The sequence below is a fragment of the Rhinatrema bivittatum genome, unplaced genomic scaffold (assembly GCF_901001135.1).
Source record: "Rhinatrema bivittatum unplaced genomic scaffold, aRhiBiv1.1, whole genome shotgun sequence".
In the NCBI taxonomy this organism is placed as follows: Eukaryota; Metazoa; Chordata; class Amphibia; order Gymnophiona; family Rhinatrematidae; genus Rhinatrema; species Rhinatrema bivittatum.
In genome coordinates this window covers 128508-153882 of record NW_021820810.1, presented here as the reverse complement: position 1 = coordinate 153882, position 25375 = coordinate 128508, and the positions used below count along the sequence as shown (strand labels likewise).

General features: G+C 44.6%; 1 protein-coding gene across 1 annotated transcript in view; it reads left to right on the top strand.

Annotated features, from left to right (window-relative positions):
- Positions 1–413: 413 nt before the first annotated feature.
- LOC115082157 (integrin alpha-11-like) overlaps positions 414–25375 on the top strand; it is a gene marked incomplete at its 3' end in the record, with an annotated part of 150722 nt that continues 125760 nt past the window's right edge. The window contains exon 1 of the mRNA XM_029586415.1: positions 414–538. Coding sequence (XP_029442275.1) covers positions 487–538 — 52 coding nt within the window. The remainder of the gene's footprint in view (positions 539–25375) is intronic.

The window sequence follows — 25375 nt, the reverse complement described above, 5'->3', positions numbered from 1 at the left end:
AGATAGCGACCTGCCCAGAGTCATACACAGAGTTAATGTGTCCTAACCAGGGATTAGAACTGAGGCACAGTCACATACTGGTAAAATTGGAAATTCAGCCCTGTAAGTTCTGGCTTCCCAGCCTGGTATTTTTGTCACTAGCCTTGCTGTTAATAAAGGGCATCCAGGCTTCCAGGACTCTCTAGCCACAGATCGTTTTGTTTCCTACAGGCAAGACTGAAGTGCAGGTCCTTAGCCTCGCACCAAACTCCTTGCATGCTGCCAGGAAGAAAGTGCAGAGGAAAAAGAGGGGTGAGTGGAAGGAAGAGAGCTGGCTGCAGACTCTGAGGGCTCTGGTGGTCTCCATTGAAGCAGTGTCCTGCTCCACCCCGGCTCCTCCCTCCTCCCACTTCCTCTGCCTACAATGAAAGCTCTGGTGTCAGAGAGCCGGAGAAGCCCCAGCTCTGTGCACAGCCTGGCAGCTGCCTCCCAGCCTCCAGCACTGCTATGCCACTCTACCGAGGGCTCCTGATAGCCTGGGCTTGCAGCCTCTTCCCAGGTAAGGCTGCAGTTTCTGCTTGCATTTACTCTCTCCTAAGTAGAAAGACTCGGGGGGGAAACTGCCTCCAGCTTCGCGGTTGCTTAATAAAAGCAAAGATTGTAAAAGTGGGGAAGCAGAAAGGAGCCTGTGAGGAGCTGCAGGGCGTGCTGGAGAGAGCTGGGAATCCGCTGCAGGTGAGGAAAGGATTCGCCCCTCACCGGCTGAGCTCGGAGCCGGGCTCGCCCTCCCGGCTTCCACGTTGTCACAGTGCGGGGACATCTGCGGGGTGCACACGTGGAAGCCCTGGTAGAGACCGGAGCCAGGCTGGGCTTGTTTCCCATGCTGATGCCATCTAGTGCCTGGGAAAACCTGTGCACACATCCAGACGTAGAGCAGCCCTGTCACCTGCAGGACCCAAGTGCATTGTGGGATCTGTAGTCTTGTGCCTTCTGTTTGAAAAGGAGCAGAAAGCCAGAAGCAGGGTCATTTGGCAACCCTGTGTGTTTCATTCACCTATGCTTGAATTTGCAGTGATTTCTTCCACTGTTTCATGAGCTGGACCTGAACGGGAAGTTTGGTTTGTGATGTGGGCAGTAAATATAAGGAAACGGGTCTCGGAATGAATGTATTTCAGAGGAAAACAGTAGATTTTGCTTCATAATAGTTCTCAAGTGCTAGAAACGGGCAGTTTCAGATTAGTGCATAGGATTGAAATAAACTGTGATTGAGTGTGAAGAGAAAATAATAAAATCTGGGAAATCTGTGCTTTGATCAGAAAAGCACAGACATCAGATATATGTGACATGATGGACAGTCTGTCCTGCCCTATGACCCTAAGGTACACGTGGTGGATGAGCGGTATCCTGCTCCCTGACCTGAAGGTACAGCTGCTGGACAGGGTGTGTCCTGTTCCCTATGACCCTGAGGGTACATCTGATGAACAGTTATGTTTTAACTGTGTGATCCTGAGGGTACATCTGATGGAAGTGCTGTGTCCTGCTCTCTGACCCTGAGGGTACATCTGATGGACGTGTTGGGTCCTGCTCTCTGACCCTGAGGCTACATCTGATGGACCTGCTGTAACCTGTTCTGTGTGACCCTGAGGGTACATCTGATGGACCTGCTGTGTCCTGCTCCATGTAACTCTGAGGGTGCATCTAATGGATGGGCTGTGTCCTGCTCTGTAAGACCCTGAGGGTACATCTGATGGACAGGGTGTGTCCTGCTCTGTGTGACCCTGATGGTACATCTGATGGACCTGCTGTGTCCTGCTCCATGTAACTCTGAGGGTGCATCTAATGGATGGGCTGTGTCTGTTCTGTGACCTGACAGTATATCTGATACATAGGATTGTTCTGCTCTATTTGACCCTCAAGGTACATCTGATAGACATGCTGTGCTCTGTCACCCCAAGGGTACATGCGACGGAAAGGCTGTGTCCTCCTCTTTGATCCTGAGGGTGCATCTGTTGGATTACCTGTGTCCTGCTTTAAGTGAACCTGAGGATAGATCCGATGGACATGCTGCGTCCTGCTTCTTGACCTTGAGGGTGCATGAGATGGATGGGCTATGTCCTGCTGTGTGTGATCTTGATGGTACCTCTGATGGCAGACTGTCCTGCTCTGTGATCCTAAAGGTACTTTTGATGAATAGGCTGTGTCTTTGTCTGAGTAACCGTGAGGGTACATCTGATGGATGGGCTTTATCCTGCTCTCAGACCCTGAGGGCACATATGATGGTCAGGCTCTGTCCTGCTCTGTGTGACCCTGAGGGACAGGCTGTGTCTTGCTCTATGACCTGAGAGTACATTTAATAGGGCTGCATCCTGCTCCATGTGACTCTGAGGGCATATCTGATATATGGGGCTGTGCCCTATTTTATGACCTGAGGATACAGCTGATGAATGGGATGAGGGTACATCTGATGGATATGATGTGTCCTGCTCTGTGTGACCCTGAGGGACAGGCTGTGTCTTACTCTATGACCTGAGAGTACATTTAATAGATGGGCTGCAAACGACTCCATGTGACTCTGAGGGCATATCTGATATATGGGGCTGTGTCCTATTCTATGACCTGAGGATACAGATGATGAATGGGATGAGGGTATATCTGATGGATATGATGTGTCCTGCTCTGTGTGACCCTGAGGGACAGGCTGTGTCTTGCTCTATGACCTGAGAGTACATTTAATAGATGGGCTGCAAACGACTCCATGTGACTCTGAGGGCATATCTGATATATGGGGCTGTGTCCTATTCTATGACCTGAGGATACAGATGATGAATGGGATGAGGGTATATCTGATGGATATGATGTGTCCTACTCTGTGTGACCCTGAGGGACAGGCTGTGTCTTACTCTATGACCTGAGAGTACATTTAATAGATGGGCTGCAAACGACTCCATGTGACTCTGAGGGCATATCTGATATATGGGGCTGTGTCCTATTCTATGACCTGAGGATACAGATGATGAATGGGATGAGGGTATAGCTGATGGATATGATGTGTCCTGCTCTGTGTGACCCTGAGGGTACAACTGAGGGACAGACTGTGTCCTACTCTGGGTGACACTGAGGGTACATCTGATGGACAGGCTGTGTCCTGCTCTGTGTGACCCTGAGGATACATCTGATGGACAGGCTGTGTCCTTCTCTGTGTGACCCTGAGGGACAGGCTGTGTCTTGCTCTATGACCTGAGAGTACATTTAATAGGGCTGCATCCTGCTCCATGTGACTCTGAGGGCATATCTGATATATGGGGCTGTGTCCTATTCTATGACCTGAGGATACAGATGATGAATGGGATGAGGGTATAGCTGATGGATATGATGTGTCCTGCTCTGTGTGACCCTGAGGGTACAACTGAGGGACAGACTGTGTCCTGTTCTGTGTGAACCTCATGGTACATCTGATGGATATGCTGTGTCCTGCTCTGTGTGATCATGAGGATACATCTGATGGATATGCTGTGTCCTGCTCTGTGTGATCCTGAGAGTACATGAGATGGACAGGCTATGCCCTGCTCTGTGTGATCCTGAGGATATATCTGATGGACATGCTGTGTGCTGTTCTGTGTGACCCTGAGGGTACATCTGATGGACAGGCTGTGTCCTTCTCTGTGTGATTGTGAGGGTACATCTAATGGGCTGACTGTGTCTTGCTCTGTATGACCGTGAGCATGCATCTGATGTACAGGCTGTGTCCTGCTCTGTGTGACCCTGAGCATGCATCTGATGAACAGGCTGTGTCCTGCTCTGTGTGACTGAGAGGGTACATCTGATGGACAGGGTGTGTCCTGCTCAATGTGACCCTGAGGGTACATCTGACAGACAGGCTTTGTCCTGTTCGGCTAGACCAAGAGCATGCATCTGATGGATTGGCTGTGTCCTGCTCTGTAAGACCCTGAGGGTACATCTGATGGACAGGGTGTGTCCTGCTCTGTGTGACCCTGATGGTACATCTGATGGACCTGCTGTGTCCTGCTCCATGTAACTCTGAGGGTGCATCTAATGGATGGGCTGTGTCTGTTCTGTGACCTGACAGTATATCTGATACATAGGATTTGTTCTGCTCTATTTGATCCTCAAGGTACATCTGATAGACATGCTGTGCTCTGTCACCCCAAGGGTACATGCGACGGAAAGGCTGTGTCCTCCTCTTTGATCTTGAGGGTGCATCTGTTGGATTACCTGTGTCCTGCTTTAAGTGAACCTGAGGATAGATCCGATGGACATGCTGTGTCCTGCTTCTTGACCTTGAGGGTGCATGAGATGGATGGGCTATGTCCTGCTGTGTGTGATCTTGATGGTACCTCTGATGGCAGACTGTCCTGCTCTGTGATCCTAAAGGTACTTTTGATGAATAGGCTGTGTCTTTGTCTGTGTAACCGTGAGGGTACATCTGATGGATGGGCTTTATCCTGCTCTCAGACCCTGAGGGCACATATGATGGTCAGGCTCTGTACCTGCTCTGTGTGACCCTGAGGGACAGGCTGTGTCTTGCTCTATGACCTGAGAGTACATTTAATAGGGCTGCATCCTGCTCCATGTGACTCTGAGGGCATATCTGATATATGGGGCTGTGTCCTATTTTATGACTTGAGGATACAGATGATGAATGGGCTGAGGGTACATCAGATCCACCAACTCAGGTACATCTGATCCACCAACTCAGGTCTCCTCTCCATCCCAACTCTTAAAAATGCTCACCTCAATACAACACGCAAACGAGCCATTACAATAGCTGGCCCTACCCTCTGGAACTCCCTCCCCCCACAGCTCAGAAACGAACCCTCACCGCAAGTCTTTAAAAAAACAGCTCAAAACATGGCTGTTCTTGAAAGCATTCCCTCCTGAACCCCAACATCCTATAATAAACGCTCTTGAAAGCCTTACCGCATAACTTCTACTCTGCATGAACGCATAACCCCTCCTCCCCTCCTCCCCTTCTCTATCCTCCCTTTTCCCTGTCCCCCACCCTACTCATAACCAAGTCATATTGTACATATTGTATATAGGCTATATGCCATTTCTATATACCCACATCTAATATTTAATTTTAATTTTATTCATATGTTACAATGTTCCTTATATTTATTGTTTAATCAACTGTTCTCTTGTTACAATGTAAAATAGGGCAGTTCCGGCTCTATCCAACCTGTTTTCTGGAAACCGATGTGATATCTCGATCGAATGTCGGTATACAAAATAAATAAATAAATAAATAAATAAATACTCTGGGTGACACTGAGGGTACATCTGATGGACAGGCTGTGTCCTACTCTGGGTGACACTGAGGGTACATCTGATGGACAGGCTGTGTCCTGCTCTGTGTGACCCTGAGGGTACATCTGATGGACAGGCTGTGTCCTACTCTGGGTGACACTGAGGGTACATCTGATGGACAGGCTGTGTCCTGCTCTGTGTGACACTGAGGGCACATCTGATGGACAGGCTGTGTCCTGCTCTGTGTGACACTGAGGGTACATCTGATGGAAAGGATGTGTCCTACTCTGTGTGACCCTGAGGGTACATCTGATGGACAGGCTGTGTCCTGCTCTGTGTGACACTGAGGGCACATCTGATGGACAGGCTGTGTCCTGCTCTGTGTGACACTGAGGGCACATCTGATGGACAGGCTGTGTCCTACTCTGGGTCACCCTGAGGGTACATCTGATGGAAAGGCTGTGTCCTACTCTGTGTGACCCTGAGGGTACATCTGATGGACAGGCTGTGTCCTGCTCTGTGTGACACTGAGGGCACATCTGATGGACGGGCTGTGTCCTGCTCTGTGTGATTGAGAGGGTACATCTGATGGACAGGCTGTGTCCTGCTCTGTGTGACACTGAGGGCACATCTGATGGACAGGCTGTGTCCTGCTGTTAGGTTCATGCACTGCCGCCTCATCTTACTATGATTTTCAGGGCTAAATATCCATCCCCACCCCACCCATGATTTTATAAACTTCTACCCTTTCCTCTCTCTCTTCCCAGCTGAAGAGCCCTGGCCTGCGCAGCCTCGATCTTCCCTCCCCTTTATCATCTGCGTCGCCCTCCTCTGCACCTTCTCTAGCTCTGCTCTGTCTTTATTGAGAGAGCGACCAGAGCTGCACACAGGGCTCGAAGCACTGGCAGGATGGTATTTTCCATTTTATTCTCCTCCTACCATTCTATTTGCTTTTTGATCACCGCTCTGGACTGAGCCGAACATTTAAATGTATTAATCTACAAAGACCGCATGGTACTTTCCTGGGTGGTGACTCCCAACACGGGACCCAGCCTCGTGTACCTGTAGTTACTTTCCCCCACGTGCATCACTTTGCACTTTTCCACATGAAATCTCATCTGTCATTCAGTTGCCCAGTCTCCTACTCTAGTAAGGTCCATCTGCAGGTCCTTGCAGTCCGATGCTGTTTTAACAGCTTTGAATAATTTTGTCATCTGCAGATTTGATCATCTCCCCGGTCGTTCCCTTTTCCAGATCATTTCCCATGTGGGAAATCTGACCATGTAGTCCTTTCCTCTGTTTCCAATCTTCTAAACAGTTACTAATCCCCAGCAGGACCCTGCCTCATATCCTGTGACTCTCATTTCCTGAGCAGTCTCACTTTGGGACTTTTGTCCAGTTTGTTCACAAAACCTAAGCTCAGTTGGGTTGTTGAACTACAGCACTGTGAACCTTCTTCTTTTCTCCATAACTTCAACAGAAGGTTCCTTTCTCTCTAGCACTTTCTCCTGGGTTATAAATGTATATAAAAGAGAAGAACTGGGGGTCAGTTATTTGTGTGTTACCCCTCACCCACCCACCTCAGTGCTACTGTTCTTACATAGCATGTTAGTGTTACATTGCATGTTAGTGTTACATTGCATGTTAGTGTTACTGTTCTTACATAGCATGTTAGTGTTACATAGCATGTTAGTGTTACATTGCATGTTAGTGTTACTGTTCTTACATAGCATGTTAGTGTTACATAGCATGTTAGTGTTACATTGCATGTTAGTGTTACTGTTCTTACATAGCATGTGTTACATTGCATGTTAGTGTTACATTGCATGTTAGTGTTACAAAGCATGTTAGTGTTACTGTTCTTACATAGCATGTTAGTGTTACATAGCATGTTAGTGTTACTGTTCTTACATAGCATGTTAGTGTTACATAGCATGTTAGTGTTACATTGCATGTTAGTGTTACTGTTCTATGAAGCAACTACCTCTCCTAAGTTAAACACAAAACGAGGAGAGAGGAGATTCTACTCACTTACCAAATCTGAACTACAATTCTTAGTCTACTTTTTATCCAAAGATTAAATTCCCAACAAATGACAATATCATAAAGCTTGTTGCTCTAATGTTGTAATCTGCAGCCTCTCACCACGCAATGGGTCGCAGGCTGTTATCAGCTTACAGAGCTTGGTGTAATATAATCATTTATTGTCATTTGTCCACCCACCAAATACCTTTATTCACTAACCAATCCTTTAACCTATTCTAAAGTGCTACAAATGTAAACTACAACTGAACGAAAACGTTCTTTGAAAATCAAATTCATATCTGATTCGAATACTTAGCCACAAATTATTCATCGAGCAGCTACATTGCTTTGCTGTTCTTTATATACTTCCCAACATGTTTCGACTGAGCTAACAGTCTTCTTCAGGGGAATTGTGATATCTCGACTCAGGCCAACATATTCATATCCTAAAAATTAAAAAAATCGTAAATTAAAAATACTCACAACAGACCACCCAGACAAAATTCTACACTGAATCAATCTAAACTATCATTCATTCATTGTTACAACATATGGAAATATGCTCCACTTACCCAGACCGGATTTGCAGGTCTCACCAAAGATTTCAAAAAATGGCGCCTTAGCGTCCTAGCCAGTCTCTGCAGACGTACTCCCTCTGAATTTAAGTGTATCCCATCCTTGCTACCCACCGGAAATCCGGATCCTCTATACCCCATAGACTACATTGCCCACAATTCCATGCTCTCAAACTCCCGTATTTCTTTTAAAAAACTGACCAATCGATGTCTTTATTTAATCCCTTTGGATCAACCGTATTGAAATGGTAGATCCATTTTTGCTCTCTTTGCAGCAAATAACTGTCGAAGTCCCCTCCACGGCTCTTAGGTGAGGGTTTTTCTATTACAGCAAATGTTAAATCGTCAAACTTATGAGAATGTAATAGACAGTGCTGTACTACCGGAGCTTCTACCTTCCCACGTGTAACGGCACTCCTGTGCTCAATCATGCGGGTTTTTAAGGAACGTATGGTTTTGCCGATGTATAAACGAGGACACGGACACCATAGACCGTAGATCACACCTTTGGACTCACAGGTAGTGAGAGAACGAAAATGAAATTTACCATTTGCAAAAAACGGTAAAACACTGCCTGCAAAAGATTGAGCGCAAACAGTGCAATTCCCACAAGGGAAATGCCCCTTAATGCCAAGGTCACTGTTCTCTCTATCATCTTTTTCATCTGTGAAGTCAGAGTGTACAATCATGTCTCTCAGGTTTCTACCTCGTTTAAAGGCAAACCTAGGGGGTTCGTTAAACCCTTCATGTAGATGTAAAATGTGCCAAAATTTTTTAATAATGTTCTGAACCTTAAAAATTTGTGGGGAGAAAGGCAGTACACACATCAACCTATTGTCATCTTTTTGGACAGTCTTAGGCAAAAACAATAGATCCCTGTTGATCCAGCGTGCTCGCTTATATGCCTTCCTAACAATCTGAGGAGGGTAACCTCTTTGTTGGAAATTGTGGCTCATAACTCGGGCTCTCAATTTGTATTCTCTGATGTCTGAACAAAGTCTTCTTAAACGCAAGAATTGACCATAAGGGAGATTGTTGCGTAAATGTTGAGGATGACAGCTGTCATACCGTAATAATGTATTTCTATCGGTCGGTTTACGGTATATAGAAAACTCAAACCCCATGGGTTGTAGCTTAATTGAAATGTCCAAGTAGGCTACTTGGCTCTTGTCAAAAGTATATGTAAACTTCAAATTATTGTCACAACCCTCCAACCATTCCATAAATACTGTGAATTCATCAAGCTCACCCTCCCAAACTACCAGAATATCGTCGATGTATCGTCTCCATAATTTTATATGGTTTATATAGGGTTGTCTTTCACAAATTTTTCTTCAAAATTCCCCATATACAGATTGGCCACATCTGGCGCCATTGTGGCACCCATAGCCACCCCTTTCTTTTGGAGAAAGAATTCATTGTTGAACATGAAGAAGTTCTGTTCCAGAGCTATGCGTGCCAAATTAATTAAGAATCTAGATGGAATACGAGATGTAACTTCATTCAATTTAACTGCGATAATTTCAATGGCCTCTTGTTGTGGAATATTCGTATATAACGAAACCACATCAATTGTAGCCAGCGCCAAACGATTGTTGGGGAATAATTGTGCAGTCAAAAAATCCAACTGACACATCAAATCAGACGAATCCCTAACATACGATGGGAGTTTACTCACCATCGGTGCCAAAAATTTATCGACGAAGATAGATAGTGGTTCCAATAGTGAACCCCTGGTAGACACAATTGGTCTACCAGGGGGATTCACTAATGTCTTGTGAACCTTCGGCAGTATGTATAGAACAGGTATCTTTGGAAAATCAACTGTCAAAAATCTCCTCTCCCGAGACGTGATCCAAAATCTAGTGAAGGCCATTTCAACCAGACAATCAATATCTTTTTTCATTTCTCTGGTAGGATCTTCTAATAATCTAGAATAATAGACTGGATCATTTACCTGACGCATCACTTCAATCCGATATTTCTCTGTGTCCATTAAAACCACCGCCCCACCTTTGTCGGCGGCCTTAATGACAATCGAAGAATCTTGCTTGAGTTCAATTAATGCGCTGTGTTCAGACTCAGACATATTAGATTTATTTGTGAATGCTAGCTTCTGTAAATCACGTGTCTCTTTCAGCACTAAATCTCTAAATGTACTAATAGCTGGATCCATAATTCCTGGGGGGCACCATTTCGTTTTTGGAAAAACTATTGAGGAATCACTCTGCCACATATGATTGTTGAAATAAACTCTAAGCCAAAGTAGGCGAATGAATTTATGCAGATGTTTCTCTACCTCAAAAAGATCGAGTCTTACAGTCGGTACATACGATAATCCTTTCTCTAATACGGCTCTTTTATTAGCACTCAACGTGCAAGAAGATAAATTGATCACCGTTGACTCACTTGATTTTGGTCCTGTTGACTCACTTAATCTTGGTCCTGTTGCGAGCGCGTAACAGGGCGGGATCGAGTTTGCTGTTGGTTCATTTTGGAACCTCGTCCCGTAAACTTGGAGTTTTTTTGCTCATGGAACTTAACTCGTCTGTTCTGTTTTCCGTCGTTGGGAGTTTTACCATCATCACCAGACGACTCAGAAGACGACGATGAACTCGAATTCTCAAAATTACGTAATTTTTTGTTCTGATTACGTTTATAGTTCGGTTGCATCCAATAATACACAGAGCCCTTATGATAATCGCGTTCATCGCGTAAAAATTTCTCCATTTTGGTCTGTTTAATTTGTCCTGCCATAGCCTCTACTGCCTTCTCAGTCTCATCAAATTTAAGTTCAAATTCTTGAGCAGGCATTTCTTTCTTAACAGGTTCCATTAACTGTGCAATTTCGGTGTTAATACCCTCTACTGTAATTTTAGTTTGTTCTATGATTGCCAACATCAAATCAAGCGAGCACTTGTTTAAGATATGATTCCATTTTTGCATAAACACGGTGTCCTCAGTGTATAACAAGGGCTCTTTGTTAACCCTTAATCCCCGAGGAATTCTTTGTACTCTGCAATACTCGATCAGTGTCTGTCCATGCATATCCATACGTGTTGCCTTCTTCTTTAAATTTAAAATCTGTGTCCAAATCTCTCCCTGTGCCAACCCTTCCACAGGTGTCGAGAAGAATGCTGGGGTCTGTAACACTTCTTGTAAATGAGTATGAGAAAAGCTAAAAACATCTTGCCACATCACTGCCATCTTAAAATGCTCCCAAACGATAGATAAATAATCAAATACTATGAAGCAACTACCTCTCCTAAGTTAAACACAAAACGAGGAGAGAGGAGATTCTACTCACTTACCAAATCTGAACTACAATTCTTAGTCTACTTTTTATCCAAAGATTAAATTCCCAACAAATGACAATATCATAAAGCTTGTTGCTCTAATGTTGTAATCTGCAGCCTCTCACCACGCAATGGGTCGCAGGCTGTTATCAGCTTACAGAGCTTGGTGTAATATAATCATTTATTGTCATTTGTCCACCCACCAAATACCTTTATTCACTAACCAATCCTTTAACCTATTCTAAAGTGCTACAAATGTAAACTACAACTGAACGAAAACGTTCTTTGAAAATCAAATTCATATCTGATTCGAATACTTAGCCACAAATTATTCATCGAGCAGCTACATTGCTTTGCTGTTCTTTATATACTTCCCAACATGTTTCGACTGAGCTAACAGTCTTCTTCAGGGGAATTGTGATATCTCGACTCAGGCCAACATATTCATATCCTAAAAATTAAAAAAATCGTAAATTAAAAATACTCACAACAGACCACCCAGACAAAATTCTACACTGAATCAATCTAAACTATCATTCATTCATTGTTACAACATATGGAAATATGCTCCACTTACCCAGACCGGATTTGCAGGTCTCACCAAAGATTTCAAAAAATGGCGCCTTAGCGTCCTAGCCAGTCTCTGCAGACGTACTCCCTCTGAATTTAAGTGTATCCCATCCTTGCTACCCACCGGAAATCCGGATCCTCTATACCCCATAGACTACATTGCCCACAATTCCATGCTCTCAAACTCCCGTATTTCTTTTAAAAAACTGACCAATCGATGTCTTTATTTAATCCCTTTGGATCAACCGTATTGAAATGGTAGATCCATTTTTGCTCTCTTTGCAGCAAATAACTGTCGAAGTCCCCTCCACGGCTCTTAGGTGAGGGTTTTTCTATTACAGCAAATGTTAAATCGTCAAACTTATGAGAATGTAATAGACAGTGCTGTACTACCGGAGCTTCTACCTTCCCACGTGTAACGGCACTCCTGTGCTCAATCATGCGGGTTTTTAAGGAACGTATGGTTTTGCCGATGTATAAACGAGGACACGGACACCATAGACCGTAGATCACACCTTTGGACTCACAGGTAGTGAGAGAACGAAAATGAAATTTACCATTTGCAAAAAACGGTAAAACACTGCCTGCAAAAGATTGAGCGCAAACAGTGCAATTCCCACAAGGGAAATGCCCCTTAATGCCAAGGTCACTGTTCTCTCTATCATCTTTTTCATCTGTGAAGTCAGAGTGTACAATCATGTCTCTCAGGTTTCTACCTCGTTTAAAGGCAAACCTAGGGGGTTCGTTTAAACCCTTCATGTAGATGTAAAATGTGCCAAAATTTTTTAATATTTAATATACAGATGTGGCCAATCTGTATATGGGGAATTTTGAAGAAAAATTTGTGAAAGACAACCCCTATATAAACCATATAAAATTATGGAGACGATACATCGACGATATTCTGGTAGTTTGGGAGGGTGAGCTTGATGAATTCACAGTATTTATGGAATGGTTGGAGGGTTGTGACAATAATTTGAAGTTTACATATACTTTTGACAAGAGCCAAGTAGCCTACTTGGACATTTCAATTAAGCTACAACCCATGGGGTTTGAGTTTTCTATATACCGTAAACCGACCGATAGAAATACATTATTACGGTATGACAGCTGTCATCCTCAACATTTACGCAACAATCTCCCTTATGGTCAATTCTTGCGTTTAAGAAGACTTTGTTCAGACATCAGAGAATACAAATTGAGAGCCCGAGTTATGAGCCACAATTTCCAACAAAGAGGTTACCCTCCTCAGATTGTTAGGAAGGCATATAAGCGAGCACGCTGGATCAACAGGGATCTATTGTTTTTGCCTAAGACTGTCCAAAAAGATGACAATAGGTTGATGTGTGTACTGCCTTTCTCCCCACAAATTTTTAAGGTTCAGAACATTATTAAAAAATTTTGGCACATTTTACATCTACATGAAGGGTTTAACGAACCCCCTAGGTTTGCCTTTAAACGAGGTAGAAACCTGAGAGACATGATTGTACACTCTGACTTCACAGATGAAAAAGATGATAGAGAGAACAGTGACCTTGGCATTAAGGGGCATTTCCCTTGTGGGAATTGCACTGTTTGCGCTCAATCTTTTGCAGGCAGTGTTTACCGTTTTTTGCAAATGGTAAATTTCATTTTCGTTCTCTCACTACCTGTGAGTCCAAAGGTGTGATCTACGGTCTATGGTGTCCGTGTCCTCGTTTATACATCGGCAAAACCATACGTTCCTTAAAAACCCGCATGATTGAGCACAGGAGTGCCGTTACACGTGGGAAGGTAGAAGCTCCGGTAGTACAGCACTGTCTATTACATTCTCATAAGTTTGACGATTTAACATTTGCTGTAATAGAAAAACCCTCACCTAAGAGCCGTGGAGGGGACTTCGACAGTTATTTGCTGCAAAGAGAGCAAAAATGGATCTACCATTTCAATACGGTTGATCCAAAGGGATTAAATAAAGACATCGATTGGTCAGTTTTTTAAAAGAAATACGGGAGTTTGAGAGCATGGAATTGTGGGCAATGTAGTCTATGGGGTATAGAGGATCCGGATTTCCGGTGGGTAGCAAGGATGGGATACACTTAAATTCAGAGGGAGTACGTCTGCAGAGACTGGCTAGGACGCTAAGGCGCCATTTTTTGAAATCTTTGGTGAGACCTGCAAATCCGGTCTGGGTAAGTGGAGCATATTTCCATATGTTGTAACAATGAATGAATGATAGTTTAGATTGATTCAGTGTAGAATTTTGTCTGGGTGGTCTGTTGTGAGTATTTTTAATTTACGATTTTTTTAATTTTTAGGATATGAATATGTTGGCCTGAGTCGAGATATCACAATTCCCCTGAAGAAGACTGTTAGCTCAGTCGAAACATGTTGGGAAGTATATAAAGAACAGCAAAGCAATGTAGCTGCTCGATGAATAATTTGTGGCTAAGTATTCGAATCAGATATGAATTTGATTTTCAAAGAACGTTTTCGTTCAGTTGTAGTTTACATTTGTAGCACTTTAGAATAGGTTAAAGGATTGGTTAGTGAATAAAGGTATTTGGTGGGTGGACAAATGACAATAAATGATTATATTACACCAAGCTCTGTAAGCTGATAACAGCCTGCGACCCATTGCGTGGTGAGAGGCTGCAGATTACAACATTAGAGCAACAAGCTTTATGATATTGTCATTTGTTGGGAATTTAATCTTTGGATAAAAAGTAGACTAAGAATTGTAGTTCAGATTTGGTAAGTGAGTAGAATCTCCTCTCTCCTCGTTTTGTGTTTAACTTAGGAGAGGTAGTTGCTTCATAGTATTTGATTATTTATCTATCGTTTGGGAGCATTTTAAGATGGCAGTGATGTGGCAAGATGTTTTTAGCTTTTCTCATACTCATTTACAAGAAGTGTTACAGACCCCAGCATTCTTCTCGACACCTGTGGAAGGGTTGGCACAGGGAGAGATTTGGACACAGATTTTAAATTTAAAGAAGAAGGCAACACGTATGGATATGCATGGACAGACACTGATCGAGTATTGCAGAGTACAAAGAATTCCTCGGGGATTAAGGGTTAACAAAGAGCCCTTGTTATACACTGAGGACACCGTGTTTATGCAAAAATGGAATCATATCTTAAACAAGTGCTCGCTTGATTTGATGTTGGCAATCATAGAACAAACTAAAATTACAGTAGAGGGTATTAACACCGAAATTGCACAGTTAATGGAACCTGTTAAGAAAGAAATGCCTGCTCAAGAATTTGAACTTAAATTTGATGAGACTGAGAAGGCAGTAGAGGCTATGGCAGGACAAATTAAACAGACCAAAATGGAGAAATTTTTACGCGATGAACGCGATTATCATAAGGGCTCTGTGTATTATTGGATGCAACCGAACTATAAACGTAATCAGAACAAAAAATTACGTAATTTTGAGAATTCGAGTTCATCGTCGTCTTCTGAGTCGTCTGGTGATGATGGTAAAACTCCCAACGACGGAAAACAGAACAGACGAGTTAAGTTCCATGAGCAAAAAAACTCCAAGTTTACGGGACGAGGTTCCAAAATGAACCAACAGCAAACTCGATCCCGCCCTGTTACGCGCTCGCAACAGGACCAAGATTAAGTGAGTCAACAGGACCAAAATCAAGTGAGTCAACGGTGATCAATTTATCTTCTTGCACGTTGAGTGCTAATAAAAGAGCCGTATTAGAGAAAGGATTATCGTATGTACCGACTGTAAGACTCGATCTTTTTGAGGTAGAGAAACATCTGCATAAATTCATTCGCCTACTTTGGCTTAGAGTTTATTTCAACAATCATATGTGGCAGAGTGATTCCTCAATAGTTTTTCCAAAAACGAAATGGTGCCCCCCAGGAATTATGGATCCAGCTATTAGTACATTTAGAGATTTAGTGCTGAAAGAGACACGTGATTTACAGAAGCTAGCATTCACAAATAAATCTAATATGTCTGAGTCTGAACACAGCGCATTAATTGAACTCAAGCAAGATTCTTCGATTGTCATTAAGGCCGCCGACAAAGGTGGGGCGGGTGGTTTTAATGGACACAGAGAAATATCGGATTGAAGTGATGCGTCAGGTAAATGATCCAGTCTATTATTCTAGATTATTAGAAGATCCTACCAGAGAAATGAAAAAAGATATTGATTGTCTGGTTGAAATGGCCTTCACTAGATTTTGGATCACGTCTCGGGAGAGGAGATTTTTGACAGTTGATTTTCCAAAGATACCTGTTCTATACATACTGCCGAAGGTTCACAAGACATTAGTGAATCCCCCTGGTAGACCAATTGTGTCTACCAGGGGTTCACTATTGGAACCACTATCTATCTTCGTCGATAAATTTTTGGCACCGATGGTGAGTAAACTCCCATCGTATGTTAGGGATTCGTCTGATTTGATGTGTCAGTTGGATTTTTTGACTGCACAATTATTCCCCAACAATCGTTTGGCGCTGGCTACAATTGATGTGGTTTCGTTATATACGAATATTCCACAACAAGAGGCCATTGAAATTATCGCAGTTAAATTGAATGAAGTTACATCTCGTATTCCATCTAGATTCTTAATTAATTTGGCACGCATAGCTCTGGAACAGAACTTCTTCATGTTCAACAATGAATTCTTTCTCCAAAAGAAAGGGGTGGCTATGGGTGCCACAATGGCGCCAGATGTGGCCAATCTGTATATGGGGAATTTTGAAGAAAAATTTGTGAAAGACAACCCCTATATAAACCATATAAAATTATGGAGACGATACATCGACGATATTCTGGTAGTTTGGGAGGGTGAGCTTGATGAATTCACAGTATTTATGGAATGGTTGGAGGGTTGTGACAATAATTTGAAGTTTACATATACTTTTGACAAGAGCCAAGTAGCCTACTTGGACATTTCAATTAAGCTACAACCCATGGGGTTTGAGTTTTCTATATACCGTAAACCGACCGATAGAAATACATTATTACGGTATGACAGCTGTCATCCTCAACATTTACGCAACAATCTCCCTTATGGTCAATTCTTGCGTTTAAGAAGACTTTGTTCAGACATCAGAGAATACAAATTGAGAGCCCGAGTTATGAGCCACAATTTCCAACAAAGAGGTTACCCTCCTCAGATTGTTAGGAAGGCATATAAGCGAGCACGCTGGATCAACAGGGATCTATTGTTTTTGCCTAAGACTGTCCAAAAAGATGACAATAGGTTGATGTGTGTACTGCCTTTCTCCCCACAAATTTTTAAGGTTCAGAACATTATTAAAAAATTTTGGCACATTTTACATCTACATGAAGGGTTTAACGAACCCCCTAGGTTTGCCTTTAAACGAGGTAGAAACCTGAGAGACATGATTGTACACTCTGACTTCACAGATGAAAAAGATGATAGAGAGAACAGTGACCTTGGCATTAAGGGGCATTTCCCTTGTGGGAATTGCACTGTTTGCGCTCAATCTTTTGCAGGCAGTGTTTTACCGTTTTTTGCAAATGGTAAATTTCATTTTCGTTCTCTCACTACCTGTGAGTCCAAAGGTGTGATCTACGGTCTATGGTGTCCGTGTCCTCGTTTATACATCGGCAAAACCATACGTTCCTTAAAAACCCGCATGATTGAGCACAGGAGTGCCGTTACACGTGGGAAGGTAGAAGCTCCGGTAGTACAGCACTGTCTATTACATTCTCATAAGTTTGACGATTTAACATTTGCTGTAATAGAAAAACCCTCACCTAAGAGCCGTGGAGGGGACTTCGACAGTTATTTGCTGCAAAGAGAGCAAAAATGGATCTACCATTTCAATACGGTTGATCCAAAGGGATTAAATAAAGACATCGATTGGTCAGTTTTTTAAAAGAAATACGGGAGTTTGAGAGCATGGAATTGTGGGCAATGTAGTCTATGGGGTATAGAGGATCCGGATTTCCGGTGGGTAGCAAGGATGGGATACACTTAAATTCAGAGGGAGTACGTCTGCAGAGACTGGCTAGGACGCTAAGGCGCCATTTTTTGAAATCTTTGGTGAGACCTGCAAATCCGGTCTGGGTAAGTGGAGCATATTTCCATATGTTGTAACAATGAATGAATGATAGTTTAGATTGATTCAGTGTAGAATTTTGTCTGGGTGGTCTGTTGTGAGTATTTTTAATTTACGATTTTTTTAATTTTTAGGATATGAATATGTTGGCCTGAGTCGAGATATCACAATTCCCCTGAAGAAGACTGTTAGCTCAGTCGAAACATGTTGGGAAGTATATAAAGAACAGCAAAGCAATGTAGCTGCTCGATGAATAATTTGTGGCTAAGTATTCGAATCAGATATGAATTTGATTTTCAAAGAACGTTTTCGTTCAGTTGTAGTTTACATTTGTAGCACTTTAGAATAGGTTAAAGGATTGGTTAGTGAATAAAGGTATTTGGTGGGTGGACAAATGACAATAAATGATTATATTACACCAAGCTCTGTAAGCTGATAACAGCCTGCGACCCATTGCGTGGTGAGAGGCTGCAGATTACAACATTAGAGCAACAAGCTTTATGATATTGTCATTTGTTGGGAATTTAATCTTTGGATAAAAAGTAGACTAAGAATTGTAGTTCAGATTTGGTAAGTGAGTAGAATCTCCTCTCTCCTCGTTTTGTGTTTAGTGTTACTGTTCTTACATAGCATGTTAGTGTTACATAGCATGTTAGTGTTACAGTTCTTACATAGCATGTTAGTGTTACAAAGCATGTTAGTGTTACAGTTCTTACATTGCATGTTAGTGTTACATAGCATGTTAGTGTTACTGTTCTTACATAGCATGTTAGTGTTACATAGAATGTTAGTGTTACATTGCATGTTAGTGTTACTGTTCTTACATAGCATGTTAGTGTTATATAGCATGTTAGTGTTACTGTTCTTACATAGCATGTTAGTGTTACATAGAATGTTAGTGTTACATTGCATGTTAGTGTTACTGTTCTTACATAGCATGTTAGTGTTATATAGCATGTTAGTGTTACAGTTCTTACATAGCATGTTAGTGTTACAAAGCATGTTAGTGTTACAGTTCTTACATTGCATGTTAGTGTTACATAGCATGTTAGTGTTACTGTTCTTACATAGCATGTTAGTGATACATAGAATGTTAGTGTTACATTGCATGTTAGTGTTACTGTTCTTACATAGCATGTTAGTGTTACATAGAATGTTAGTGTTACTGTTCTTACATAGCATGTTAGTGTTACATTGCATGTTAGTGTTACTGTTCTTACATAGCATGTTAGTGTTACATAGCATGTTAGTGTTACATTGCATGTTAGTGTTACTGTTCTTACATTGCATGTTAGTGCCACATACACCTGATTCCTGATGCTTTAACCGATAATATAAATCTTTGGGGCAAGTATTTAAGACCCTCACCACAAGAGGCCTCAGTCCGTGAAATTGCAACTTCCTCCACTAATCCCACCTATAACCCACCTGGTTTAATTCTTCCGAGTCAGGGCCTCCTTGTGTCTGTCAGTCTTGACTTGATTGTAAGCTTCAAGGACCAGGAACTGCCTTTTGTGTGTATCGCTAAAGCACCCTGTGCATCTGGAAATGGCAATAATAAGAATATTTTTAGTCTACTTTCCAAAGAGAAGGAGACTTTTGTGATCACGGTGAGTGTGTGCCTGTCCCCCTCTAATAACTTTCCCATTCAGTGTCTGTCCACAGCAAATTTTCAGGAGACATCAAGGAGTCCATGAGGCTCAGGATTCAGTCTGCATGTTCCATGAATGCATGCGTAGCATCGCCAGCTCTTAATAGCCTTCTTTGCTTTACATCTGAGCCACACCCCAAGTTTGTATGACAAGTCAGGGGTATTTTAGGAGATCCATATATTCCACAAATATGTACATGCAATTACGCCACCTAATAACCTTTTTGTTTTCCATCTAATCTGTGCAAAGTTTTCAGGACATGTCAGGGGGATATGAAGGATCTCCCAGATGTAGTAATTTTTGGGGGGGTGCATGTAGTCGACAAGTATATGTGCAGGGCCAGGATTAGGTATTGTGCAAACCATGTATTTGCACTGAGGGGCAGCATCCAGGAGGCAGTAAAGAGCTGCAGCTCACGGCAAGGAATTGGTCCTGACAGCCACATGAGCTCACAGAACCGTTCATGCTGTAAATCACTTTGTCTTCAAATCCATCTGTGCACAATTATTCCAGGACCTTATTTATTTCTGTATTTTAGGCTTTTTAATCTCTTTAAGGGGTTTGACTTGCTTCTGACAGTTCCCTGAGTTAGTCACTTTTGGTTCTGTGCTGTTATCAGGGAGCGATGTGGAGTTTCTCTCGGAAAGGGAGGGTGAAGAGTTATATAGAAACATAGAAATGACGGCAAAAGAAGACCAAACGGCCCATCCAGTCTGCCCAGCAAGCTTTTGCACTTTTTTTTTCTCTCACATACTTATCAGTTTCTCTTGGCTCTTAGTAACCTTTTTTATTCTATTTCCCTTCCACCCCCCGCCATTAATGTAGAGAGCAGTGTTGGAACTGCATCTAAGTGAAATAGCTTAATTAGTTAGGGGTATTAACCACCGCAATAAGCAAACTGCACCCATGGTTATCTGTTTATCCAGACTATGTAATTCAGTCCTTGTTGGTTGTTGCCTGAATATAGATCCACCTTTCTTCATTCCCCCTGCTGTTGTGCTAATGCATGGATTTATCTTTGCTTCTCTTATCAAGTCTCTCCTTTCTGCTTTAATGCCCAAATAAACTTTCTTTTACAGCATTCCTTAACTGTAAGGAGGTACATTTGAGTCTGCCACCTCCCCACCCCCTGCTTTTCATTATAAAAAAACTACCTTGCTAGTTGCTGCTGAGAGACAGTGGGGGACAGAGAGGAAGGAGGGATGGGAGAGGTGCAGAGGGAGAACAGGGGAGAGAGAGGGGAGGGGAAAAGATAGGGAGAAGGGCGGGGAGCGGGTCAAAGGTTGACTAAAAGGGAAGAAGAGAAAAGACACAGGGTCCAATGCAATAAAGGGCACCCAGCATAGCACACAGGTTTACACGTGCTTGGTTGCACGTTTTGGTTGCGCTAGACTAGCACCCGATGCAATAAGGAGATTAGCAAATGCGTGGCCAATAGCGCCCATCACCTGTAAATTCCATGTAGATGAGGCTGTTAACTATTACCCTCCCCCCATGCAAAAACTCGCCGGGCGCCCAATGCACACTTTTCAATGCGCCAAATTTAACTCCAGCCACAGAGGTGGCATAAAGTCAATCTGCTAGGAGAAATGAAAAAATACAGTCCTGTATGGTTCCTCCTACTTAGTATAATTGCAACACTTAAATCCAGTGCTTGTGGTGTTGGAAAATAGAGGTATAATGTAATGGCTGGATGTGAAAAAGAAATTCCGGATGCAGACTTTACATGCACGATATGCGCGTACAATAGCAAGGGATGAAATCGGCCTGAAGCGGGATCAGACGGGGGTGCGCCCGATGCATTCGAGTGCTAGGGACGTACAATAGCGTCCTTTTTAATGCAGTCCCTCATTTACATATTGCATCGGGCGCGTGTTAGGAAAACGGGCGCTCAATGCAAGCGTCGGCCTGAGAGTGACAGAATGATTTAAGGAGCATGGGAGTGGGGATGGGCACAAGGGAGGGAGGGAGGGAAGAGAGCCAGATGGGTCTTGGATGGAAGGCTGTGAAGGGATAGGGGAAGACAACTGGTTGGGTGAGGGGATGGGAGGCGGGAAAGGAATTGGATTTAGATGACAACCAATATCAACCCTGACCTTTTAGTTTGGGATATTGATGCACAGTACCCCAAGCTGTAAACACACAGGACTGCTTCTACAGCCAAGTCCAGAAGCAAAGCATGGCAAGGAGCAGTGTTTGAATTTTCAAGAAGGATCATCACCCAGTAAAAATGTTGCTCGCAGTAAATTTGTTATAGGTTCTCATAAGGCTTGGGGATAAGTGCATGGAGCGGCAGACACTATCCACCCCATCACTGACCTGCCAGCACCACACACTAACCACGATACTGCTGACCCACCAGCACCACACACTATCCACCCCATCACTGACCCGCCAGCACCAGACACTAACCATGATACTGCTGACCCACCAGCACCAGACACTCTCCACCCCATCACTGACCCACCAGCACCAGACACTATCCACCCCATCACTGACCCGCCAGCACCACACACTAACCACGATACTGCTGACCCACCAGCACCACACACTATCCACCCCATCACTGACCCGCCAGCACCAGACACTAACCATGATACTGCTGACCCACCAGCACCAGACACTCTCCACCCCATCACTGACCCACCAGCACCAGACACTATCCACCCCATCACTGACCCGCCGGCACCACACACTAACCACGATACTGCTGACCCACCAGCACCAGACACTATCCACCCCATCACTGACCCGCCAGCACCACACACTAACCACGATACTGCTGACCCACCAGCACCACACACTATCCACCCCATCACTGACCCGCCAGCACCAGACACTAACCATGATACTGCTGACCCACCAGCACCAGACACTCTCCACCCCATCACTGACCCACCAGCACCAGACACTATCCACCCCATCACTGACCCGCCGGCACCACACACTAACCACGATACTGCTGACCCACCAGCACCACACACTATCCACCCCATCACTGACCCGCCAGCACCAGACACTAACCATGATACTGCTGACCCACCAGCACCAGACACTCTCCACCCCATCACTGACCCACCAGCACCAGACACTATCCACCCCATCACTGACCCGCCAGCACCACACACTAACCACGATACTGCTAACCCACCAGCACCAGACACTCTCCACCCCATCACTGACCCACCAGCACCAGACACTAACCACGATACTGCTGACCCACCAGCACCACACACTATCCACCCCATCACTGACCCACCAGCACCACACACTAACCACGATACTGCTGACCCACCAGCACCAGACACTATCCACCCCATCAGTGACCTGCCAGCACCACACACTAACCACGATACTGCTGACCCACCAGCACCAGACACTATCCACCCCATCACTGACCCGCCAGCACCACACACTAACCACGATACTGCTAACCCACCAGCACCAGACACTCTCCACCCCATCACTGACCCACCAGCACCAGACACTAACCACGATACTGCTGACCCACCAGCACCACACACTATCCACCCCATCACTGACCCACCAGCACCACACACTAACCACGATACTGCTGACCCACCAGCACCAGACACTATCCACCCCATCAGTGACCCGCCAGCACCACACACTAACCACGATACTGCTGACCCACCAGCACCAGACACTATCCACCCCATCACTGACCTGCCAGCACCACACACTAACCACGATACTGCTGATCCACCAGCACCGCACACTATCTACCCCATCACTGACCTGCCAGCACCAGACACTAACCACGATACTGCTGACCCACCATCACCAGACACTATCTACCCCATTAGTGAGCTGCCAGCACCACACACTAACCACGATACTGCTGACCCACCAGCACCAGACACTATCCACCCCATCACTGACCCACCAGAACCACACACTAACCATGATACTGCTGACCCACCAGCACCACACACTAACCACCACGATACTGCTGACCCACCAGCACCAGACACTAACCACGATACTGCTGACCCACCAGCACCAGACACTATCCACCCCATCACTGACCCGCCAGCACCACACACTAACCACGATACTGCTGACCCACCAGCACCAGACACTATCCACCCCATCTCTGACCCGCCAGCACCACACACTAACCACGATACTGCTGACCCACCAGCACCAGACACTATCCACCCCATCACTGACCCGCCAGCACCACACACTAACCATGATACTGCTGACCCACCAGCACCAGACACTAACCACGATACTGCTGACCCACCAGCACCAGACACTATCCACCCCATCACTGACCCGCCAGCACCACACACTAACCATGATACTGCTGACCCACCAGCACCACACCATCCACCCCATCACTGACCCACCAGCACCACACACTAACCACGATACTGCTGACCCACCAGCACCAGACACTAACCCTAGCTTTAGAAAAGGAAAAACTAGTGACTCTACAATCTGGCAGGATCTGAGACAGCACCAAAGGCAGATTGCATCAAACGGAACTGATTGGTTTCTTCCATTGGGTAACTAGAGAATTAAATCAAGGATGTGTTCTGGATGTGATTTACTTGAGTTTCAGCAAAGTTTTTGGTACTGTCCCTCATAGGAAGGAGGCTCATTAGTAAGCTGAGAAACCTGGGGCCGACTGGATTAGAAAAGATCTATTCATCTTCTGAATGTTTATGTCCTATGCCCAGAAAACTACTTCCTACTTGAGTTCTGATGATGATTTAGAAAACATTAAAAGGAGGGTGATTTTAATTGTGTAATTGACCCTCACCCAAAACCTGCCAAAGAGTCACTGTCCCCTAGCCATGCTAGCTCAGCCCATCGAGCCCCCCAGCATCCTGTCTCCCCAGGGGGCCAGTCCAGGCCTGAGAGAGAGGTCCGTTCCCTCTTTTGTTCCAAAGTGAAACGTAGCTGGCTTGGTGCAGGTACCCATCTTTTAATTCCAAGAGGATGAAATGCCTGATGCCTCCCCCCCTGACGAGCTTTCTGATCAGAACATGCAGAGACTTGATTTCATGTTACCTCCCGGTACTGTAACTGCCCCACATTTTATGTTGTGTTTACTTCTTGTGGTTGCAAGAGACAGAGGAAAACCTGGACTGTGAATCACTAATGCATTGGTGGGACAGTGGAGAGATTCAGCTCCGTGGTTTCTCTGCAGCCTCCCAACGTCTAAGAGAGACAGAGCAGGAGATCCTGGAAGTGCAGGGGTCTTTCAGTAGCACGAGAACCTCGCTTCTATGGCCTGGCTCAGGATCCTCAGGGTGGAGATAGAGCAGGAGATCCTGGAAGTGCAGGGGTCTTTCAGTAGCACCAGAACCGCACTTCTATGGCCTGGCTCAGGATCTGCAGGGTGGAGATAGAGAGATGGAGCAGGAGATCCTGGAAGTGCAGGGGTCTTTCAGTAGCACGAGAACCTCGCTTCTATGGCCTGGCTCAGGATCCTCAGGGTGGAGATAGAGCAGGAGATCCTGGAAGTGCAGGGGTCTTTCAGTAGCACCAGAACCGCACTTCTATGGCCTGGCTCAGGATCTGCAGGGTGGAGATAGAGAGATGGAGCAGGAGATCCTGGAAGTGCAGGGGTCTTTCAGTAGCACCAGAACCGCACTTCTATGGCCTGGCTCAGGATTTGCAGGGTGGAGATAGAGAGACGGAGCAGGAGATCCTGGAAGTGCAGGGGTCTTTCAGTCGCATGAGAACCGCACTTCTATGGCCTGGTTCAGGATCTGCAGGGTGGAGACAGAGAGACGGAGCAGGAGATCCTGGAAGTGCAGGGGTCTTTCAGTAGCACCAGAACCGCACTTCTGTGGCCTGGCTCAGGATCTGCAGGGTGGAGATAGAGAGACGGAGCAGGAGATCCTGGAAGTGCAGGGGTCTTTCAGTCGCATGAGAACCGCACTTCTATGGTCTGGCTCAGGATCTGCAGGGTGGAGACAGAGAGACGGAGC